This window comes from Panulirus ornatus, chromosome 7 (assembly GCF_036320965.1).
Source record: "Panulirus ornatus isolate Po-2019 chromosome 7, ASM3632096v1, whole genome shotgun sequence".
Classification (NCBI taxonomy): Eukaryota; Metazoa; Arthropoda; class Malacostraca; order Decapoda; family Palinuridae; genus Panulirus; species Panulirus ornatus.
In genome coordinates this window covers 5,441,047-5,460,386 of record NC_092230.1, presented here as the reverse complement: position 1 = coordinate 5,460,386, position 19,340 = coordinate 5,441,047, and the positions used below count along the sequence as shown (strand labels likewise).

Sequence of the window (19,340 nt, the reverse complement as noted above, 5' to 3'; positions counted from 1 at the left end):
CTTATTCACGCACTCCCTCGACTTCGTCCTGGCCCACATTGTCTCGCATTTTAGACTCCAGCTTTTGCTCTTTCTCACCTGGAGTCTGCCACCAGAGCTGTATCATCTGCAGAGAGCAATGGACTCGTTCCCTAGATTCATCCATACCCCTTGCCTCAATGCACACCCACCCCTCTTTCCAAAGATCCTTGTATTTACCTCCCTCACCACCCCATCTAAAACAAGATCAAACAGCCATGTGACCTCACCCACCCTCAACTCAGACATAGGGACCTCCCTTTCTTCTCTTTCGACTGGTACCCAATCTGTACTTTCTCATAAAAACTCCTCACATCTCTTGTAGCGTTTCTCCCACGCCATGTATTTGTGACACCTTCAAAGCATATTGGACAATCGTATACCTTCCCCACATTCATAAATGTCGCATGCAAAACCCCTTTCTATGTATTTCAAACAGAGTCTTTAGAACAAACACCTGATCCACACATCCTCTACCACATCTGCAACCACACTGCTCCTCCCCTAATCTGATGCTCTGTGCATGCCTTCACCCTCTCAATCAGGACCCTCCTATACAGCTTACCAGGTATACACTCAGCAAGCTTAATACCTCTATAAATTGGAGCGTTCACTTTGTTACCCACACGTCTTATGTGGTGGCACTGTCCATGCATTCCGCTAATCCTCAGGCGCCTCGCCATCAGCTGGTACCTCACCATCACCCATACGTGGAGTGAATATCTTCAGCCCAACCAATTAACAACACAGTCACCCCCTCGTTTCTGAGAGAAATTCACCTGCACTCCCATCCGCTGCTGTGTTTCAAGGGTCGGATCCCAGTGTGGGATTTCAAGGGTCGGATCCCAGTAGGGTTTTTTTACCGAGGGCCAACACATGTGGCCAGGGTCGGTACCGTCTGGGCCAGGGTCGTTCCGCGGCTCAAGGTCGGTACCGCGTGCTAAAGGGTCGTGTACCCCGTGGTCCAGGGGCGTACCGTCGTGGTCCAGGGGCGTGTACCGTCTTGCTCAAGGGTCGTACCGTCGTACTCAAGGGTCGTACTGTCGTACTCAAGGGTCGTACTGTCGTACTCAAGGGTCGTACTGTCGTACTCAAGGGTCGTACTGTCGTACTCAAGGGTCGTACTGTCGTACTCAAGGGTCGTACTGTCGTGCTCAAGGGTCGTGTACCGTCGTGGTCCAGGGTCGTACCGTCGTGGTCCAGGGTCGTGTACCGTCGTGGTCCAGGGTCGTGTACCGTCGTGGTCCAGGGTCGTGTACCGTCGTGGTCCAGGGTCGTGTACCGTCGTGGTCCAGGGTCGTGTACCGTCGTGGTCCAGGGTCGTGTACCGTCGTGGTCCAGGGTCGTGTACCGTCGTGGTCCAGGGTCGTGTACCGTCTTGCTCAAGGGTCGTACTGTCGTACTCAAGGGTCGTACTGTCGTACTCAAGGGTCGTACTGTCGTACTCAAGGGTCGTACTGTCGTACTCAAGGGTCGTACTGTCGTACTCAAGGGTCGTACTGTCGTACTCAAGGGTCGTACTGTCGTACTCAAGGGTCGTACTGTCGTGCTCAAGGGTCGTGTACCGTCGTGGTCCAGGGTCGTGTACCGTCGTGGTCCAGGGTCGTGTACCGTCGTGGTCCAGGGTCGTACCGTCGTGGTCCAGGGTCGTGTACCGTCGTGCTCAAGGGTCGTACTGTCGTACTCAAGGGTCGTACTGTCGTACTCAAGGGTCGTACTGTCGTACTCAAGGGTCGTACTGTCGTGCTCAAGGGTCGTGTACCGTCGTGGTCCAGGGTCGTACCGTCGTGGTCCAGGGTCGTGTACCGTCGTGCTCAAGGGTCGTACTGTCGTACTCAAGGGTCGTACTGTCGTACTCAAGGGTCGTACTGTCGTGCTCAAGGGTCGTGTACCGTCGTGGTCCAGGGTCGTGTACCGTCTTGCTCAAGGGTCGTACTGTCGTGCTCAAGGGTCGTGTACCGTCGTGCTCAAGGGTCGTACTGTCGTACTCAAGGGTCGTACTGTCGTACTCAAGGGTCGTACTGTCGTGCTCAAGGGTCGTGTACCGTCGTGGTCCAGGGTCGTACCGTCGTGGTCCAGGGTCGTGTACCGTCTTGCTCAAGGGTCGTGTACCGTCGTGGTCCAGGGTCGTACCGTCGTGGTCCAGGGTCGTACCGTCGTGGTCCAGGGTCGTGTACCGTCGTGGTCCAGGGTCGTGTACCGTCGTGCTCAAGGGTCGTGTACCGTCGTGCTCAAGGTCGTGTACCGTCGTGCTCAAGGGTCGTGTACCGTCGTGGTCCAGGGTCGTGTACCGTCGTGCTCAAGGGTCGTGTACCGTCGTGCTCAAGGGTCGTACTGTCGTACTCAAGGGTCGTACTGTCGTACTCAAGGGTCGTACTGTCGTACTCAAGGGTCGTACTGTCGTACTCAAGGGTCGTACTGTCGTGCTCAAGGGTCGTACTGTCGTGCTCAAGGGTCGTGTACCGTCGTGCTCAAGGTCGTGTACCGTCGTGGTCCAGGGTCGTACCGTCGTGGTCCAGGGTCGTGTACCGTCTTGCTCAAGGGTCGTACTGTCGTACTCAAGGGTCGTACTGTCGTACTCAAGGGTCGTACTGTCGTACTCAAGGGTCGTACTGTCGTACTCAAGGGTCGTACTGTCGTACTCAAGGGTCGTACTGTCGTGCTCAAGGGTCGTGTACCGTCGTGGTCCAGGGTCGTGTACCGTCGTGGTCCAGGGTCGTGTACCGTCTTGCTCAAGGGTCGTACTGTCGTACTCAAGGGTCGTACTGTCGTACTCAAGGGTCGTACTGTCGTACTCAAGGGTCGTACTGTCGTGCTCAAGGGTCGTGTACCGTCGTGGTCCAGGGTCGTACCGTCGTGGTCCAGGGTCGTGTACCGTCGTGGTCCAGGGTCGTACCGTCGTGGTCCAGGGTCGTGTACCGTCGTGGTCCAGGGTCGTGTACCGTCGTGCTCAAGGTCGTGTACCGTCGTGGTCCAGGGTCGTGTACCGTCGTGCTCAAGGGTCGTACTGTCGTACTCAAGGGTCGTACTGTCGTGCTCAAGGGTCGTGTACCGTCGTGGTCCAGGGTCGTACCGTCGTGGTCCAGGGTCGTGTACCGTCTTGCTCAAGGGTCATGTACCGTCGTGGTCCAGGGTCGTGTACCGTCGTGCTCAAGGTCGTGTACCGTCGTGGTCCAGGGTCGTACCGTCGTGGTCCAGGGTCGTGTACCGTCGTGCTCAAGGGTCGTACTGTCGTACTCAAGGGTCGTACTGTCGTACTCAAGGGTCGTACTGTCGTACTCAAGGGTCGTACTGTCGTACTCAAGGGTCGTACTGTCGTACTCAAGGGTCGTACTGTCGTACTCAAGGGTCGTACTGTCGTACTCAAGGGTCGTACTGTCGTGCTCAAGGGTCGTGTACCGTCGTGGTCCAGGGTCGTGTACCGTCGTGCTCAAGGGTCGTGTACCGTCGTGCTCAAGGGTCGTGTACCGTCGTGCTCAAGGGTCGTGTACCGTCGTGGTCCAGGGTCGTACCGTCGTGGTCCAGGGTCGTGTACCGTCTTGCTCAAGGGTCGTGTACCGTCGTGGTCCAGGGTCGTGTACCGTCGTGCTCAAGGTCGTGTACCGTCGTGCTCAAGGGTCGTGTACCGTCGTGGTCCAGGGTCGTGTACCGTCGTGCTCAAGGGTCGTGTACCGTCGTGCTCAAGGGTCGTGTACCGTCGTGCTCAAGGTCGTGTACCGTCGTGCTCAAGGGTCGTACTGTCGTACTCAAGGGTCGTACTGTCGTACTCAAGGGTCGTACTGTCGTACTCAAGGGTCGTACTGTCGTACTCAAGGGTCGTACTGTCGTACTCAAGGGTCGTACTGTCGTACTCAAGGGTCGTACTGTCGTACTCAAGGGTCGTACTGTCGTACTCAAGGGTCGTGTACCGTCGTGGTCCAGGGTCGTACCGTCGTGGTCCAGGGTCGTGTACCGTCGTGCTCAAGGGTCGTACTGTCGTACTCAAGGGTCGTACTGTCGTACTCAAGGGTCGTACTGTCGTACTCAAGGGTCGTACTGTCGTACTCAAGGGTCGTACTGTCGTACTCAAGGGTCGTACTGTCGTACTCAAGGGTCGTACTGTCGTACTCAAGGGTCGTACTGTCGTACTCAAGGGTCGTACTGTCGTACTCAAGGGTCGTACTGTCGTACTCAAGGGTCGTACTGTCGTACTCAAGGGTCGTACTGTCGTACTCAAGGGTCGTACTGTCGTACTCAAGGGTCGTACTGTCGTACTCAAGGGTCGTACTGTCGTACTCAAGGGTCGTACTGTCGTACTCAAGGGTCGTACTGTCGTACTCAAGGGTCGTACTGTCGTGCTCAAGGGTCGTGTACCGTCTTGCTCAAGGTCGTGTACCGTCGTGGTCCAGGGTCGTACCGTCGTGGTCCAGGGTCGTGTACCGTCGTGGTCCAGGCTCGTGTACCGTCGTGCTCAAGGTCGTGTACCGTCGTGCTCAAGGGTCGTGTACCGTCGTGGTCCAGGGTCGTGTACCGTCGTGCTCAAGGGTCGTGTACCGTCGTGCTCAAGGGTCGTACTGTCGTGCTCAAGGGTCGTGTACCGTCGTGCTCCAGGGTCGTGTACCGTCGTGGTCCAGGGTCGTACCGTCGTGGTCCAGGGTCGTACCGTCGTGGTCCAGGGTCGTACCGTCGTGGTCCAGGGTCGTACCGTCGTGGTCCAGGGTCGTACCGTCGTGGTCCAGGGTCGTGTACCGTCGTGGTCCAGGGTCGTGTACCGTCGTGCTCAAGGGTCGTGTACCGTCGTGCTCAAGGTCGTGTACCGTCGTGGTCCAGGGTCGTGTACCGTCGTGGTCCAGGGTCGTGTACCGTCGTGCTCAAGGGTCGTACTGTCGTACTCAAGGGTCGTACTGTCGTGCTCAAGGGTCGTGTACCGTCGTGCTCAAGGGTCGTGTACCGTCGTGGTCCAGGGTCGTACCGTCGTGGTCCAGGGTCGTGTACCGTCTTGCTCAAGGGTCGTGTACCGTCGTGCTCAAGGGTCGTGTACCGTCGTGCTCAAGGGTCGTACTGTCGTACTCAAGGGTCGTACTGTCGTACTCAAGGGTCGTACTGTCGTACTCAAGGGTCGTACTGTCGTACTCAAGGGTCGTACTGTCGTACTCAAGGGTCGTACTGTCGTACTCAAGGGTCGTACTGTCGTGCTCAAGGGTCGTACTGTCGTACTCAAGGGTCGTACTGTCGTACTCAAGGGTCGTACTGTCGTACTCAAGGGTCGTACTGTCGTACTCAAGGGTCGTACTGTCGTACTCAAGGGTCGTACTGTCGTACTCAAGGGTCGTACTGTCGTACTCAAGGGTCGTACTGTCGTACTCAAGGGTCGTACTGTCGTACTCAAGGGTCGTACTGTCGTACTCAAGGGTCGTACTGTCGTACTCAAGGGTCGTACTGTCGTACTCAAGGGTCGTACTGTCGTACTCAAGGGTCGTACTGTCGTACTCAAGGGTCGTACTGTCGTGCTCAAGGGTCGTACTGTCGTGCTCAAGGGTCGTGTACCGTCGTGGTCCAGGGTCGTGTACCGTCGTGGTCCAGGGTCGTGTACCGTCGTGGTCCAGGGTCGTGTACCGTCGTGGTCCAGGGTCGTGTACCGTCGTGCTCAAGGTCGTGTACCGTCGTGGTCCAGGGTCGTACCGTCGTGGTCCAGGGTCGTGTACCGTCGTGCTCAAGGGTCGTGTACCGTCGTGCTCAAGGTCGTGTACCGTCGTGCTCAAGGTCGTGTACCGTCGTGGTCCAGGGTCGTGTACCGTCGTGGTCCAGGGTCGTACCGTCGTGGTCCAGGGTCGTGTACCGTCGTGCTCAAGGTCGTGTACCGTCGTGCTCAAGGGTCGTACTGTCGTACTCAAGGGTCGTACTGTCGTACTCAAGGGTCGTACTGTCGTACTCAAGGGTCGTACTGTCGTACTCAAGGGTCGTACTGTCGTACTCAAGGGTCGTACTGTCGTACTCAAGGGTCGTACTGTCGTGCTCAAGGGTCGTGTACCGTCGTGGTCCAGGGTCGTGTACCGTCGTGCTCAAGGGTCGTGTACCGTCGTGCTCAAGGGTCGTGTACCGTCGTGGTCCAGGGTCGTACCGTCGTGGTCCAGGGTCGTGTACCGTCGTGGTCCAGGGTCGTGTACCGTCGTGCTCAAGGTCGTGTACCGTCGTGGTCCAGGGTCGTGTACCGTCGTGGTCCAGGGTCGTACCGTCGTGGTCCAGGGTCGTACCGTCGTGGTCCAGGGTCGTACCGTCGTGGTCCAGGGTCGTGTACCGTCGTGGTCCAGGGTCGTGTACCGTCGTGCTCAAGGGTCGTACTGTCGTACTCAAGGGTCGTACTGTCGTACTCAAGGGTCGTACTGTCGTACTCAAGGGTCGTACTGTCGTGCTCAAGGGTCGTACTGTCGTACTCAAGGGTCGTACTGTCGTACTCAAGGGTCGTACTGTCGTACTCAAGGGTCGTACTGTCGTACTCAAGGGTCGTACTGTCGTACTCAAGGGTCGTACTGTCGTACTCAAGGGTCGTACTGTCGTACTCAAGGGTCGTACTGTCGTACTCAAGGGTCGTACTGTCGTACTCAAGGGTCGTACTGTCGTACTCAAGGGTCGTACTGTCGTACTCAAGGGTCGTACTGTCGTGCTCAAGGGTCGTACTGTCGTACTCAAGGGTCGTACTGTCGTACTCAAGGGTCGTACTGTCGTGCTCAAGGGTCGTGTACCGTCGTGCTCAAGGGTCGTGTACCGTCGTGGTCCAGGGTCGTGTACCGTCGTGCTCAAGGGTCGTGTACCGTCTTGCTCAAGGGTCATGTACCGTCGTGGTCCAGGGTCGTGTACCGTCTTGCTCAAGGGTCGTACTGTCGTACTCAAGGGTCGTGTACCGTCGTGGTCCAGGGTCGTACCGTCGTGGTCCAGGGTCGTGTACCGTCGTGCTCAAGGGTCGTGTACCGTCGTGCTCAAGGGTCGTACTGTCGTACTCAAGGGTCGTACTGTCGTACTCAAGGGTCGTACTGTCGTACTCAAGGGTCGTACTGTCGTACTCAAGGGTCGTACTGTCGTACTCAAGGGTCGTACTGTCGTACTCAAGGGTCGTACTGTCGTACTCAAGGGTCGTACTGTCGTACTCAAGGGTCGTACTGTCGTACTCAAGGGTCGTACTGTCGTACTCAAGGGTCGTACTGTCGTACTCAAGGGTCGTACTGTCGTACTCAAGGGTCGTACTGTCGTACTCAAGGGTCGTACTGTCGTACTCAAGGGTCGTACTGTCGTACTCAAGGGTCGTACTGTCGTACTCAAGGGTCGTACTGTCGTACTCAAGGGTCGTGTACCGTCTTGCTCAAGGGTCGTACTGTCGTACTCAAGGGTCGTACTGTCGTACTCAAGGGTCGTACTGTCGTACTCAAGGGTCGTACTGTCGTACTCAAGGGTCGTACTGTCGTACTCAAGGGTCGTACTGTCGTACTCAAGGGTCGTACTGTCGTACTCAAGGGTCGTACTGTCGTGCTCAAGGGTCGTGTACCGTCGTGGTCCAGGGTCGTGTACCGTCGTGCTCAAGGGTCGTGTACCGTCGTGGTCCAGGGTCGTGTACCGTCGTGCTCAAGGTCGTGTACCGTCGTGCTCAAGGTCGTGTACCGTCGTGCTCAAGGGTCGTACTGTCGTACTCAAGGGTCGTACTGTCGTACTCAAGGGTCGTACTGTCGTGCTCAAGGGTCGTGTACCGTCGTGGTCCAGGGTCGTGTACCGTCGTGGTCCAGGGTCGTGTACCGTCGTGCTCAAGGTCGTGTACCGTCGTGCTCAAGGTCGTGTACCGTCGTGGTCCAGGGTCGTGTACCGTCGTGGTCCAGGGTCGTGTACCGTCGTGGTCCAGGGTCGTACCGTCGTGCTCAAGGGTCGTGTACCGTCGTGGTCCAGGGTCGTACCGTCGTGGTCCAGGGTCGTACCGTCGTGGTCCAGGGTCGTGTACCGTCGTGGTCCAGGGTCGTACCGTCGTGGTCCAGGCTCGTGTACCGTCGTGCTCAAGGGTCGTGTACCGTCGTGGTCCAGGGTCGTACCGTCGTGGTCCAGGGTCGTGTACCGTCTTGCTCAAGGGTCGTGTACCGTCGTGCTCAAGGGTCGTACTGTCGTACTCAAGGGTCGTACTGTCGTACTCAAGGGTCGTACTGTCGTACTCAAGGGTCGTACTGTCGTACTCAAGGGTCGTACTGTCGTACTCAAGGGTCGTACTGTCGTGCTCAAGGGTCGTGTACCGTCGTGGTCCAGGGTCGTACCGTCGTGGTCCAGGGTCGTGTACCGTCGTGGTCCAGGGTCGTGTACCGTCGTGCTCAAGGTCGTGTACCGTCGTGCTCAAGGGCCTTACCGTCGTGCTCAAGGGTCGTGTACCGTCGTGCTCAAGGGTCGTGTACCGTCTTGCTCAAGGGTCGTTTACCGTCGTGCTCAAGGGTCGTACTGTCGTACTCAAGGGTCGTACTGTCGTACTCAAGGGTCGTACTGTCGTGCTCAAGGGTCGTGTACCGTCGTGCTCAATGTGTGGTGTGAGGTGGTTTGATCGAGTAAGTAATAATAGGGTAAGAGAGATGTGTGGTAATAAAAAGTGTGTGGTTGAGAGAGCAGAAGATGGTATGTTGAAATGGTTTGGGCACATGGAGAGAATGAGTGAGGAAAGATTGACCAAGAGGATATATGTATCAGAGGTGGAGACAACGAGGAGAAGTGGGAGACCAAATTGGAGGTGGAAAGATGGAGTGAAAAAGATTTGAAGTGATCGGGGCCTGAACATGCAGGAGGGCGAAAGGCGTACACAGGATAGTGAATTGGAACAGTGTGGTATACCGGGGTCGACGTGCTGTCAATGGACTGAACTAGGGTATGTGAAACATCTGGGGTAAACCATGGAAAGTTTCGTGGGGCCTGGATGTGGAAAGGGAGCTGTGGTTTCGGTGCATTATACATGACAGCTAGAGACTGAGTGTGAACGAATGTGGCCTTTCTTCGTCTGTTACTGGCCCTTACTCGCTAACGCGGGGAATGGCGATCGAGTATATATATATATATATATATATATATATATATATATATATATATATATATATATATATACCTGGGGATAGGGGAGAAAGAGAGTTCCCCACTTGCTTCGTGTGTGTTGTAGAAGGCGACTAGAAGGGGAGGAGCGGGGATTTGGGAACTTTTTAACCCCCCTTTGTTACCACTTTAAGAGGAAAACAAAACAAACCAAGCGAGGATTCTGTTTCCCGTTTTTCTTTTCTTTCTTTAAAAGGGGGGGGGGGGTTAGTCAGGTGGTCCTGGTGTTGCCCTCTATAGAGGCTGGGAAAGGCGAGAAGATGTAAGAATAAAGTTTGTCTGGGATAAGTCTATTAAAAGTGTCAGTAGACACACACACACACACACACACACACACACACTAACTCACTCACACACACGAACACACACATTCACTCCTCACTCACACACGCACACACACTTACACACACTCACTCACTCACACTCACTCACTCACTCACTCGCTCACTCACCTACACTTACACTTAACTCGAACAGTCTTTCCGTTTTCGCTGGAATTATGATCCTGGAATTATGAATAATTCTCAAACCATTCAAATTATTGGCCAGAAGTGACGTCAGACTTAGTATAGTTATACAACGTATGTTATTTACTTGCGAAGTTCATTGTTTCTCGCCTCGTGTGCATCAGGTGATTCAACGGATTGCTTAACGAGGAGGTGGCTCGTAATTGGGTGTAACAAGTGGTTGAAGACATCTGTGTTTTGATAATGCTCAGAAATTCCCCTCCTTGTGCTATTTTCTTTTTCTAGATAATGCCCAGAAAAAATCGCTCGCTTCTAAAAGCACCTTCGTTTGATTGTGGCATTTTTTCTTTGTATTTTGATCAATGTTCTGTAAGTCTTCTATAACTGTATGGTTGGTTGGTGGTTGGTTGATTGGTTGGTTGGTTCGTACTAGTAAAAAGGAGGGGTCGCGGGAGGGCCCAGGCGTGGGGGGGGCGCGAGGCGTGGCCACCAGACATCCAGACTTGAATGGTGTGTGTGGTACAGGATCGAACAGACGCGTTTGAAAATTTCTTCTTCTTCTTCTTTCCTTCCTGCGCCGCTTGGTGGGATTCGAACGGGGTCCTGTAAATGACACTCCTACCTGGGAGGCCACTCAGCCACTCAGCAGCTGGAACGCGTTGGAAACATTATGGTAACTTGCTTAGGGAGTGGGTGATGGTGTGGGAGTGTGGGGTGGTGGTGTGGGAGTGTGGGGGAGAATTGAAGCTCCTACCGTCGTGCTCAAGGGCCTTACCGTCGTGCTCAAGGGTCGTACTGTCGTGTTCAAGGACCGTACTGTCTTGTTCAAGGGCCTTACCGTCGTGCTCAAGGGTCGTACTGTCGTGCTCAAGGGTCGTACTGTCGTACTCAAGGGTCGTACTATCGTGCCCTAGCCTCGTGTTCAAGGACCTTACCGTCGTGCTCAAGGGTCGTACCGTGGTGTTCAAGGACCATCCCATTGTGCCCAGGGACCGTACCGTCGTGTTCAAGTAATAAGACCAGAATTAACTGTTAATTGCTGTGATTTTGTGGAAGACCACAGACCAACCCTGTGGTCAGAACGGGTCGCAAGAGGTGACCTTATACAGGTTCACACACACACACACACACACACACACACACACACACACACACACACACACACACAATTCCCCCCTCCCCCCCCGACACACACACATATTCCCCCCCACACACACACGTCCCCCCCCCCCACACACACATATTCCCCCCCACACACACACGTCCCCCCCCCACACACACACGTCCCCCCCCACACACACGTCCCCCCCCACACACACGTCCCCCCCACACACACACGTCACCCCCCCACACACACACACGTCACCCCCCCACACACACACACGTCCCCCCTCCCCACACACACACACACGTCCCCCCTCCCCACACACACACACACACAGTCCCCCCCACACACACACGTCCCCCCTCCCCACACACACACACACACGCGCGCCTGCGCGCTCCTCTGTATCGCCGGTGTAAAGGGCCTGGAAAATTCTTCATCTGAATTTCGGATGAGCGCCATCTGTTTTCCCCTCCCCCCCCCCCCCCTGGAAGTGGCACGAAGGACGGTATCAGGGTTCGATGCCACGCCACGCCACGCGGAGGAAGGGGGCGTGGTGGCTGACGGAGGCAAGGAGTCGTGAGGAAGAAAGAAAACGGGATATTGGAAAAGAAGAAGAAGAAGAAATAAAAAAACACACGAGTGAAGTGAGAATGGGAAAGGGAAGATTAATTTTCAAGTTTTTTTTTTATTTTTAGGAGGGTACATGACTTTGAAAGGAGTAGCTAGAGAGAGAGAGAGAGAGAGAGAGAGAGAGAGAGGAGGGAAAAGAAGGAAAGAAAATGGGATGAAGGCAAGTGAGAATGGGAAAGGGAAGATTAATTTTCAAGTTTTTTTTATTTTTTGGAGGGTACATGACTTTGAAAGGGGTAGCGAGAGAGAGAGAGAGAGAGAGAGAGAGAGAGAGAGAGAGAGAGAGAGAGAGAGAGAGAGAGAGAGAGAGAGGAAAAAGAAGGAAAGAAAATGGGATGAAGGCAAGGAGTGTGGGTAGATTCGCTGGGGGGGGGGGGGAATAGCGAGACGAAGAATGAGCCAATATTATATATGGTTAGATTCTGTATATGATCTGTGAATGGTGTTTTTAAGCGTCTTTGTAAACGTGTTCACCATTTTTCTCCATTGGTGGGGGTTTAAAAGGCCCGACGTTAAAGGGCCTAGGCCATTTACAGGCCCCTGTGGTCCAAGTGACCAACCATCTTCAAGTGAGGGACTATAGAAAACGGGGGAGGGGGTGGATAGGGCCAACACAGTATCGCTGAACTCGCTAAGGTCGCTTTGTACTTAGTGAACTAATGAGAAAGGTTAGCGAATGGCTCAGGTTTGTGTGATTTTAGCGCTGGTTTATGTATATATATATATATATATATATATATATATATATATATATATATATATATATATATATATATATACATTTTTTCTTTTTTTTGGCTTTCGGTGGTCAGTTGTGTATGGATGTCTAGGTGACATATGTTCAATTTTTGTCGATTAGGTTGATTTTGGTGCATTTTCTTGATTAGTTTCGTCCTTAAAGATTCTTTTGAGTGGTGTGTGTGTGTGTGTGTGTGTGTGTGTGTGTGTGTGTGTGTGTGTGTGTGTGTGTTTACACACACACACACACCAGCCTAAGCCAGGTACTCATTCATCGACCAGCTCCCGAGGGGAGGATGAACACCTGGGTTGGGTGTGGGGCCCACTGGCCCCGCCCCAGGATTCGAACCCACGCTGGTCTTTCGAAATCGCACAGACTCCCACATGCAGGCTGACAATGGGTTTGTAAAAACCGCGTTTGGCGGCCTCTCTCTCTCTCTCTCTGTCTCTCTCTGTCTCTGTCTCTCTCTGTCTCTCTCTCTCTCTGTCTCTCTCTCTCTCTCTCTGTCTCTCTCTGTCTCTGTCTCTCTCTGTCTCTCTCTCTCTCTGTCTCTCTCTCTCTCTCTCTCCCTCTCTCTCTCTCTCTCTGTCTCTGTCTCTCTCTGTCTCTCTCTCTCTCTCTCTCTCTCTCTCTCTCTCTCTCTCTCTCTCTCTCTCTCTCTCTCTCTCTGTCTCTCTCTCTCTCTCTCTCTCTCTCTCTCTCTCTCTCTCTCTCTCTCTCTCTCCACCTCATCTTCTGGTTCCTTATCTCTTCCTCTTGTCTTATCTTATCCGTTCTCTATCGGGCAGGTGTCTGTGTGGTGGGGAAGAAGAAGAAAACATTTTTTTTTCTTTTTTTTTTTTGCTCTACCATCACATCTTCGCCCTCCCCCATTGGCCCAGCTCTCACGGGAATGGTCTCATTGGAGGCCTTTTATTTTATGTATATAATCACCGGAATGTCTCCGTTCGATTTCGCCAGGCCTTTTTTTTTTTAAAGTCCCGCTCTGTTTAAATGGCCTCCTCCCAGGCACTTTATTACGGCCCGTTAAATTACCAATACCTTTTCGACACCCGGGTTGAAGTGTTCGGTTGGCAGGCAGGCAGGTTTGCCACAGGACTTCCGTCTTTATGGCCATAAAGCCCTCTCTTTATTGCCCCCACCTCTCTCTCTCTCTCTCTCTCTCTCTCTCTCTCTCTCTCTCGTCGTCTGTTTACTGAACCGACTTAACTATATATAACCATGGTACAGTTTTGGTTCACTGGGGCTTATTTATTTTATTTTTCTAAGTTAAACTGGTGGTTCGTTGGACAGCTTGTGTACAGGTAATGTAGATTGTGATATAAACATTATGTAAACATTAGTATAAGTTGTGGACGGAGTTGTAGAAGTGATGTCTTTGTAACTGGTAAGTGTGGTAACATTTTTTTTATATGTATATATTTATGGTATAATTTTCATTCTGGCGAGGTGGCGATGGGAATGAATAAAGGCAGACAGTGTGAATTGTGTGCATATGTATATATGTATGTGTCTGTGTGTGTATATATATGTGTACATTGAGATGTATAGGTATGTATATTTGCGTGTGTGGACGTGTATGTATATGCATGTGTATGTGGGTGGGTTGGGCCATTCTTTCGCCTGTTTCCTTGCGCTACCTCGCTTATGCGGGAGACAGCGACAAAGCAATATATATATATATATATATATATATATATATATATATATATATATATATATATATATATATATATACTTTTCACAGTCATCGAGAACATAGTTATAGTAAAACTGTTGCTGGTTGCGCACTGGCGTAAAAATCAAATTAAATTTTCACAATTTTAAAAATTTCTTTTATTGATAATAATTTGGGTCAATTGGAGCGAGAGTCGAGGAGAATCTTCTCTTAATTTTTCCTCCCGTTCATTTAGATTTTACTGTAGGATTTTGTGAATGATAATAATAGTTCATGGAGAATATTAACACCCCGTTTTCTCTTTGCCTTGTGTCCGTACGTGCGTCCGTGTGTGTGTGGCGATGGCCAGGTGGTGGACCAAGATGACCTGGACGAAGGTTGCGTCAGCTACCTGGGCGGGCCCTCGAAGGGCAGTCGGCAACCGTCAGAGGACTCGCCCCGCCCCCGCTCCCCGTCTTCCCCCGCCGCCCTACGAGCGCCAGGGAGGAACTCGCGGCGCGTCAGCCTCATCCCAGGCGAGGCCCTTGAGCAAGCCCACGCCTCCATAGCCCTGGCGGCCCTAGTGCAAGCCCAGGGCCAGCAGGAGCCTCACCACCACCACCAGGGTCCTCCCGCCCCACCCCACGAGGAGGTGGAGCTACGGGTCAAACCGAAGGTGGTGAAGGCCAAGACTACAGACGAAGGCGGGGGAGGAGGTGGTGGAGCCGTGGACGGAGTGGCGGAGGCGGGAGGGGCCGAAGGAGGAGGAGGAGGAGGAGGTGGAGGAGCTACCACCGCCAACTCCTCGCCCATGAGGTAAGTCATAGAAAACGGGCACGTTTTGTTTGTTTTTTTCTCTTCATAGAAAGTGGGAATAAAGGATGGGAGGCTTAGCTAGAATGATCGGTCACTCGCTCAAGTTTGTGCTTCTACGGGAACTGGAGTCGTGCGCCCTCTGTGGCCTTCATTAAATCATTAATCATATAAACCCTATTTTTTTTTTTAAGTATTTTTGATTTTCTTTCCAGATTATTCTCATTGTATTATTCACAGAGTGTTTACTTAATTCATATTTACATTATTGAGATTTCTTGACTTGCGAATTTTCTATGAGGATTTGAAACCTGTTGTCCCGAAGCATCTTCCCATTTTAACCTTAGTTTAAAAGGGGGTTAAAAATCAACATTGACTTTAAAGGTTAAAAATCCCTTTTTTATGTAATTTTGTTTAGTCTCGGAATGAGTTTTTAAGTGTATTTTACAGTGAAAGCAAAAACGTTTTATAATAAGTATACATAGCAATGACAGAACCCAAATTTGAATTAGATGTCTGATCGAAAACCAATTTTTAGCATTAGTTTTGAAGTGAAGGTTTTTTTTTACAATATAGGTTTTTTTTTGATAATTGTTAGAAATACATAGAATTACGTGTGTCCACAGTAAACAGGACTTAGGTGTGGACTCAACCAGCAGTTAAAGTTCTTTTTTTTATATATATATTAAGCCTAGGATGTTTAATTAAAGAAGTTAAAGTGAAGTGTATTAATGAGGTTTTTGCGTCTTCACAAACATCAAGTCTTTATTTATGCATCCTTAATTTGAAATAGAAGCAGGTAGAGGGAAGAAATGGTCCTCAAAAAATATAAGTTTTAATCATGGAAATTTTTCTTCATTAATTTTTGACTGCCTGGAAAAAGATTTTTATCGAATTTTAGTAAACATTTTTTACTTAGACCTTAATATTGCTTCCACCTGTTTCGATTTTTTTATTTTTCAATAGAAATCTTAAATGGGAAAATTCAATTTAAGTGGTGGGAATTTTTTTATATATTTTTTTTTATTAGCTCTGGGCGAGCTAATACCAGTAAAGTACGCATAGGTAGTTTTAAGTAAGGATTAAGTAGCTATAAGTAGGGTACATAAGAGAGACACAGGACACAACACACTTATATATATATATATATATATATATATATATATATATATATATATATATATATATATATATATAAAGATTTAAACAGAGAATTTGACAAATTAATACATTAACGAGTTAATGAAATATACATACTTACATCCGTAGACTTTTTAGATTTACGTACGCGATAAAAAATTCATATAAATGATAAATGAAATAATGAAATACCTGACAGTTATACACGCGGGTGTATGAAGTATTGATCTCACCAAACCACATACCTTAATGATTATCCTTATCCAACACCACCTTATCCAGTTCTTCCTAACTGCCTCACTAACGACCCTGACCCAATCCAAGATACGTATCCAAATTACGATACATTTTCCTAATTTTTTAGTATTTTTTTTTGTTTTAATTTATCATTTATCGCAACTTGGTTGATTTTGAGTTACGTATCGGCGTAAATGAGTACAACCTCGGTAATTTCAACCTTACGAATTAAACCTGAGCCAAAGCCAATTGGTTAATTCTTATAATCTAAAATAATTCACACGAATTTTACAGTATGATTCGAACCGATGCTCTTCGTCCTTCGGCTAATTTGCAGTCTGGTGTCCTCAACGAGTATGTTGAACTAGCCTGACCTAACTTCTTTGATTGGTCTAATCGACTTTGACCTCCCCTAAGGTCACATTGACCTAACTTTGTACCAATGGGACGCTTGTTTTCTGTTGTGTGCCATACCCCGTTTTCTTCGTACGGTGACTGTATTCGTTTTCTGTTGTTTATGAGCGTCGAAGATGAGGCAAGTAATTATACGGTTGACAGGTAGTTATCACTCGTTAACGACCTTGAGCACGATGGTACGACCCTTGAACATCACGACATCCGTCCCCCCCCCCCCCACTTCCCCTTTGCAAACGATGGTTAACGACCCTTTAGGTTTTAATGGCCGGGCACTTCTTCAGCCTTAACCCTTAAGGGTCAAAAGGTCAAATTGCCTTGGCTCATTATCCCCAAGGGTCGTGTACCGTCTTGGTGCTCAAGGGTCGTGTACCGTCTTGGTGCTCAAGGGGTCGTGTACCGTCGTGCTCAAGGGTCGTGTACCGTCGTCGTGCTCAAGGGTCGTGTACCGTCGTCGTGCTCAAGGGTCGTGTACCGTCGTCGTGCTCAAGGGGTCGTGTACCGTCGTGTTCAAGGGGTCGTGTACCGTCGTGCTCAAGGGTCGTGTACCGTCGTGCTCAAGGGGTCGTGTACCGTCGTGCTCAAGGGGTCGTGTACCGTCGTGCTCAAGGGTCGTGTACCGTCGTGCTCAAGGGTCGTGTACCGTCGTGCTCAAGGGTCGTGTACCGTCGTGCTCAAGGGTCGTGTACCGTCTAAAGGCTTAAGGGTTTACAACACTTGTTTACATTTAAAGACTTAAATGAATAAAGACATAGTGATTCATATTTATAGTAATAGTAAATATAAATGGATTATTTACGTAATTAACGATATATGTAGTGTAATGCTAAGATTTTACAATTTAAATATTCATCTTAAAGAATCGACAGAAAACGAGAAATTCGGAAGGTAAATAGAAAACGAGAGAGGGGATGGCTTGGAGTTTTATTGGCACGAACGATCAACGAAGAAAACGAGAGAGGGGGAGAGCTTGGAATTACATCAGTAATAAATTTGATAGAATAAATTCTTGCTGTATGTAATCTGATCTCCAGTTTATATAGAGAGATGATATATGAATATATTATATATATACGTGTGGTAAAGTTTTTCTGAAAAAAGACTTCATTAATTTCCTTTTTTTTTCTTTTTAACGCGATACATTATAATTTATCATTTACTTTTCGTGTCGGTTAAGGAGTTGGATAAGTAATTGAAAAATGGGATTAGAAGAAGTACCAGACCTCGTATCGTTTTCTTTAAAGGGAAATTAAGATTTTGAATTTTCGTGTCTGTTCAATATTTCAGAATATTCAAAGGTTATCAAGACTGCGTTATATTATACATAAGAAGGTTATTAAAGAAAAACTTTTAATTTCCTAAATGTTTCCATTTATTATTACTCATTATTAATGAGTACATCCTATTTTATTTATCAGAATGTAATAACTGCCTTGAATAAAGCAGAGATAATTTTGACACCTTCTTAAACTTGACAAGGTGTGTTCTAAGCGAGTCGTATGTGTAATATATATTTTTGAAAACGACAATTGGTCACTCACATGTCCAAAGATGATGTCTTGATGCGAAAAAAGATGGCTTGGCATTATTATTATTATTATTATTATTATTATTATTATTATTATTATTATTATTTAATTATTATTGTTATCATTATTATTATTATTGTTGTTATTATTATTATTATTATTATTATTATTATTATTATTATTATTATTCTTGTTTTGTTATTATTATTATTATTATTATTATTATTATTCTTGTTTTGTTATTATTATTATTATTATTATTATTATTATTATTATTATTATTTGTAGTAGTAGTAGTAGTATAGTAGTGGTATTAATTTTAGTAGTAGTAGTATGTATTATTATTATTATCATTATTATTATTATCATTTACTTATTGTTATTATTATCATTATTATTATTATTTATTGTCTACGTTAGTGACTTACCGCTCACCAAGTTGTGCCCACCTTACCCTGCCACCTTACCCTGCCACCACAATCTCCACCTCTCTACCACACCTCCCATATAACCCCCCACACTTGGATCTGGTCGACCGTGTGGTCGATTCAGGTACTACTCCCACGTCTACCCGACCCCCACCCCCCACACTTGGATCTGGTCGACCGTGTGGTCGATTCAGGTACTACTCCCACGTCTACCCGACCCCCCACCCCCACACTTGGATCTGGTCGACCGTGTGGTCGATTCAGGTACTACTACCACGTCTACCCGACCCCCCCACCCCCACACTTGGATCTGGTCGACCGTGTGGTCGATTCAGGTACTACTACCACGTCTACCTGACCCCCCACCCCCACACTTGGATCTGGTCGACCGTGTGGTCGATTCAGGTACTACTACCACGTCTACCCGACCCCCACCCCCCACACTTGGATCTGGTCGACCGTGTGGTCGATTCAGGTACTACTACCACGTCTACCCGACCCCCCACTCCACCCCCACACTTGGATCTGGTCGACCGTGTGGTCGATTCAGGTACTACTCCCACGTCTACCCGACCCCCCACCCCCACACTTGGATCTGGTCGACCGTGTGTTCGATTCAAGTACTACTCCCACGTCTACCCGACCCCCCACTCCACCCCCACACTTGGATCTGGTCGACCATGTGGTCGATTCAGGTACTACTAACACGTCTACCCGACCCCCACCCCCCACACTTGGATCTGGTCGACCGTGTGGTCGATTCAGGTACTACTCCCACGTCTACCTGACCCCCCACACTTGGATCTGGTCGACCGTGTGGTCGATTCAAGTAATACTCCCCCCCCCCAGCCCCTACACCCTACACCTCTACCACACCTACCCCCTACCCCCCCAAATAACCCCCCCTCCCCCACACACACTCGGATCTGGTCGACCCGTGTGGTCGATACTACCACGTCTACCCGACCCCCCCATGATTCGTGCAGTCAGTAGCACATGAAACACGCAGCTCTCTGGACTGTGGTGGACGCACGAACGCCAAGGCGGTCATACGCACGAACGCACGCCTCGCGATATAC

General features: G+C 49.7%; 1 protein-coding gene across 1 annotated transcript in view; it reads left to right on the top strand.

Moving 5' to 3' along the window:
* Positions 1-19,340, top strand: part of LOC139749653 (uncharacterized) — a 913,398-nt gene that overhangs the window by 293,582 nt on the left and 600,476 nt on the right. Inside the window, exon 2 of the mRNA XM_071663824.1 lies at positions 14,071-14,516. Coding sequence (XP_071519925.1) covers positions 14,071-14,516 — 446 coding nt within the window. The remainder of the gene's footprint in view (positions 1-14,070; positions 14,517-19,340) is intronic.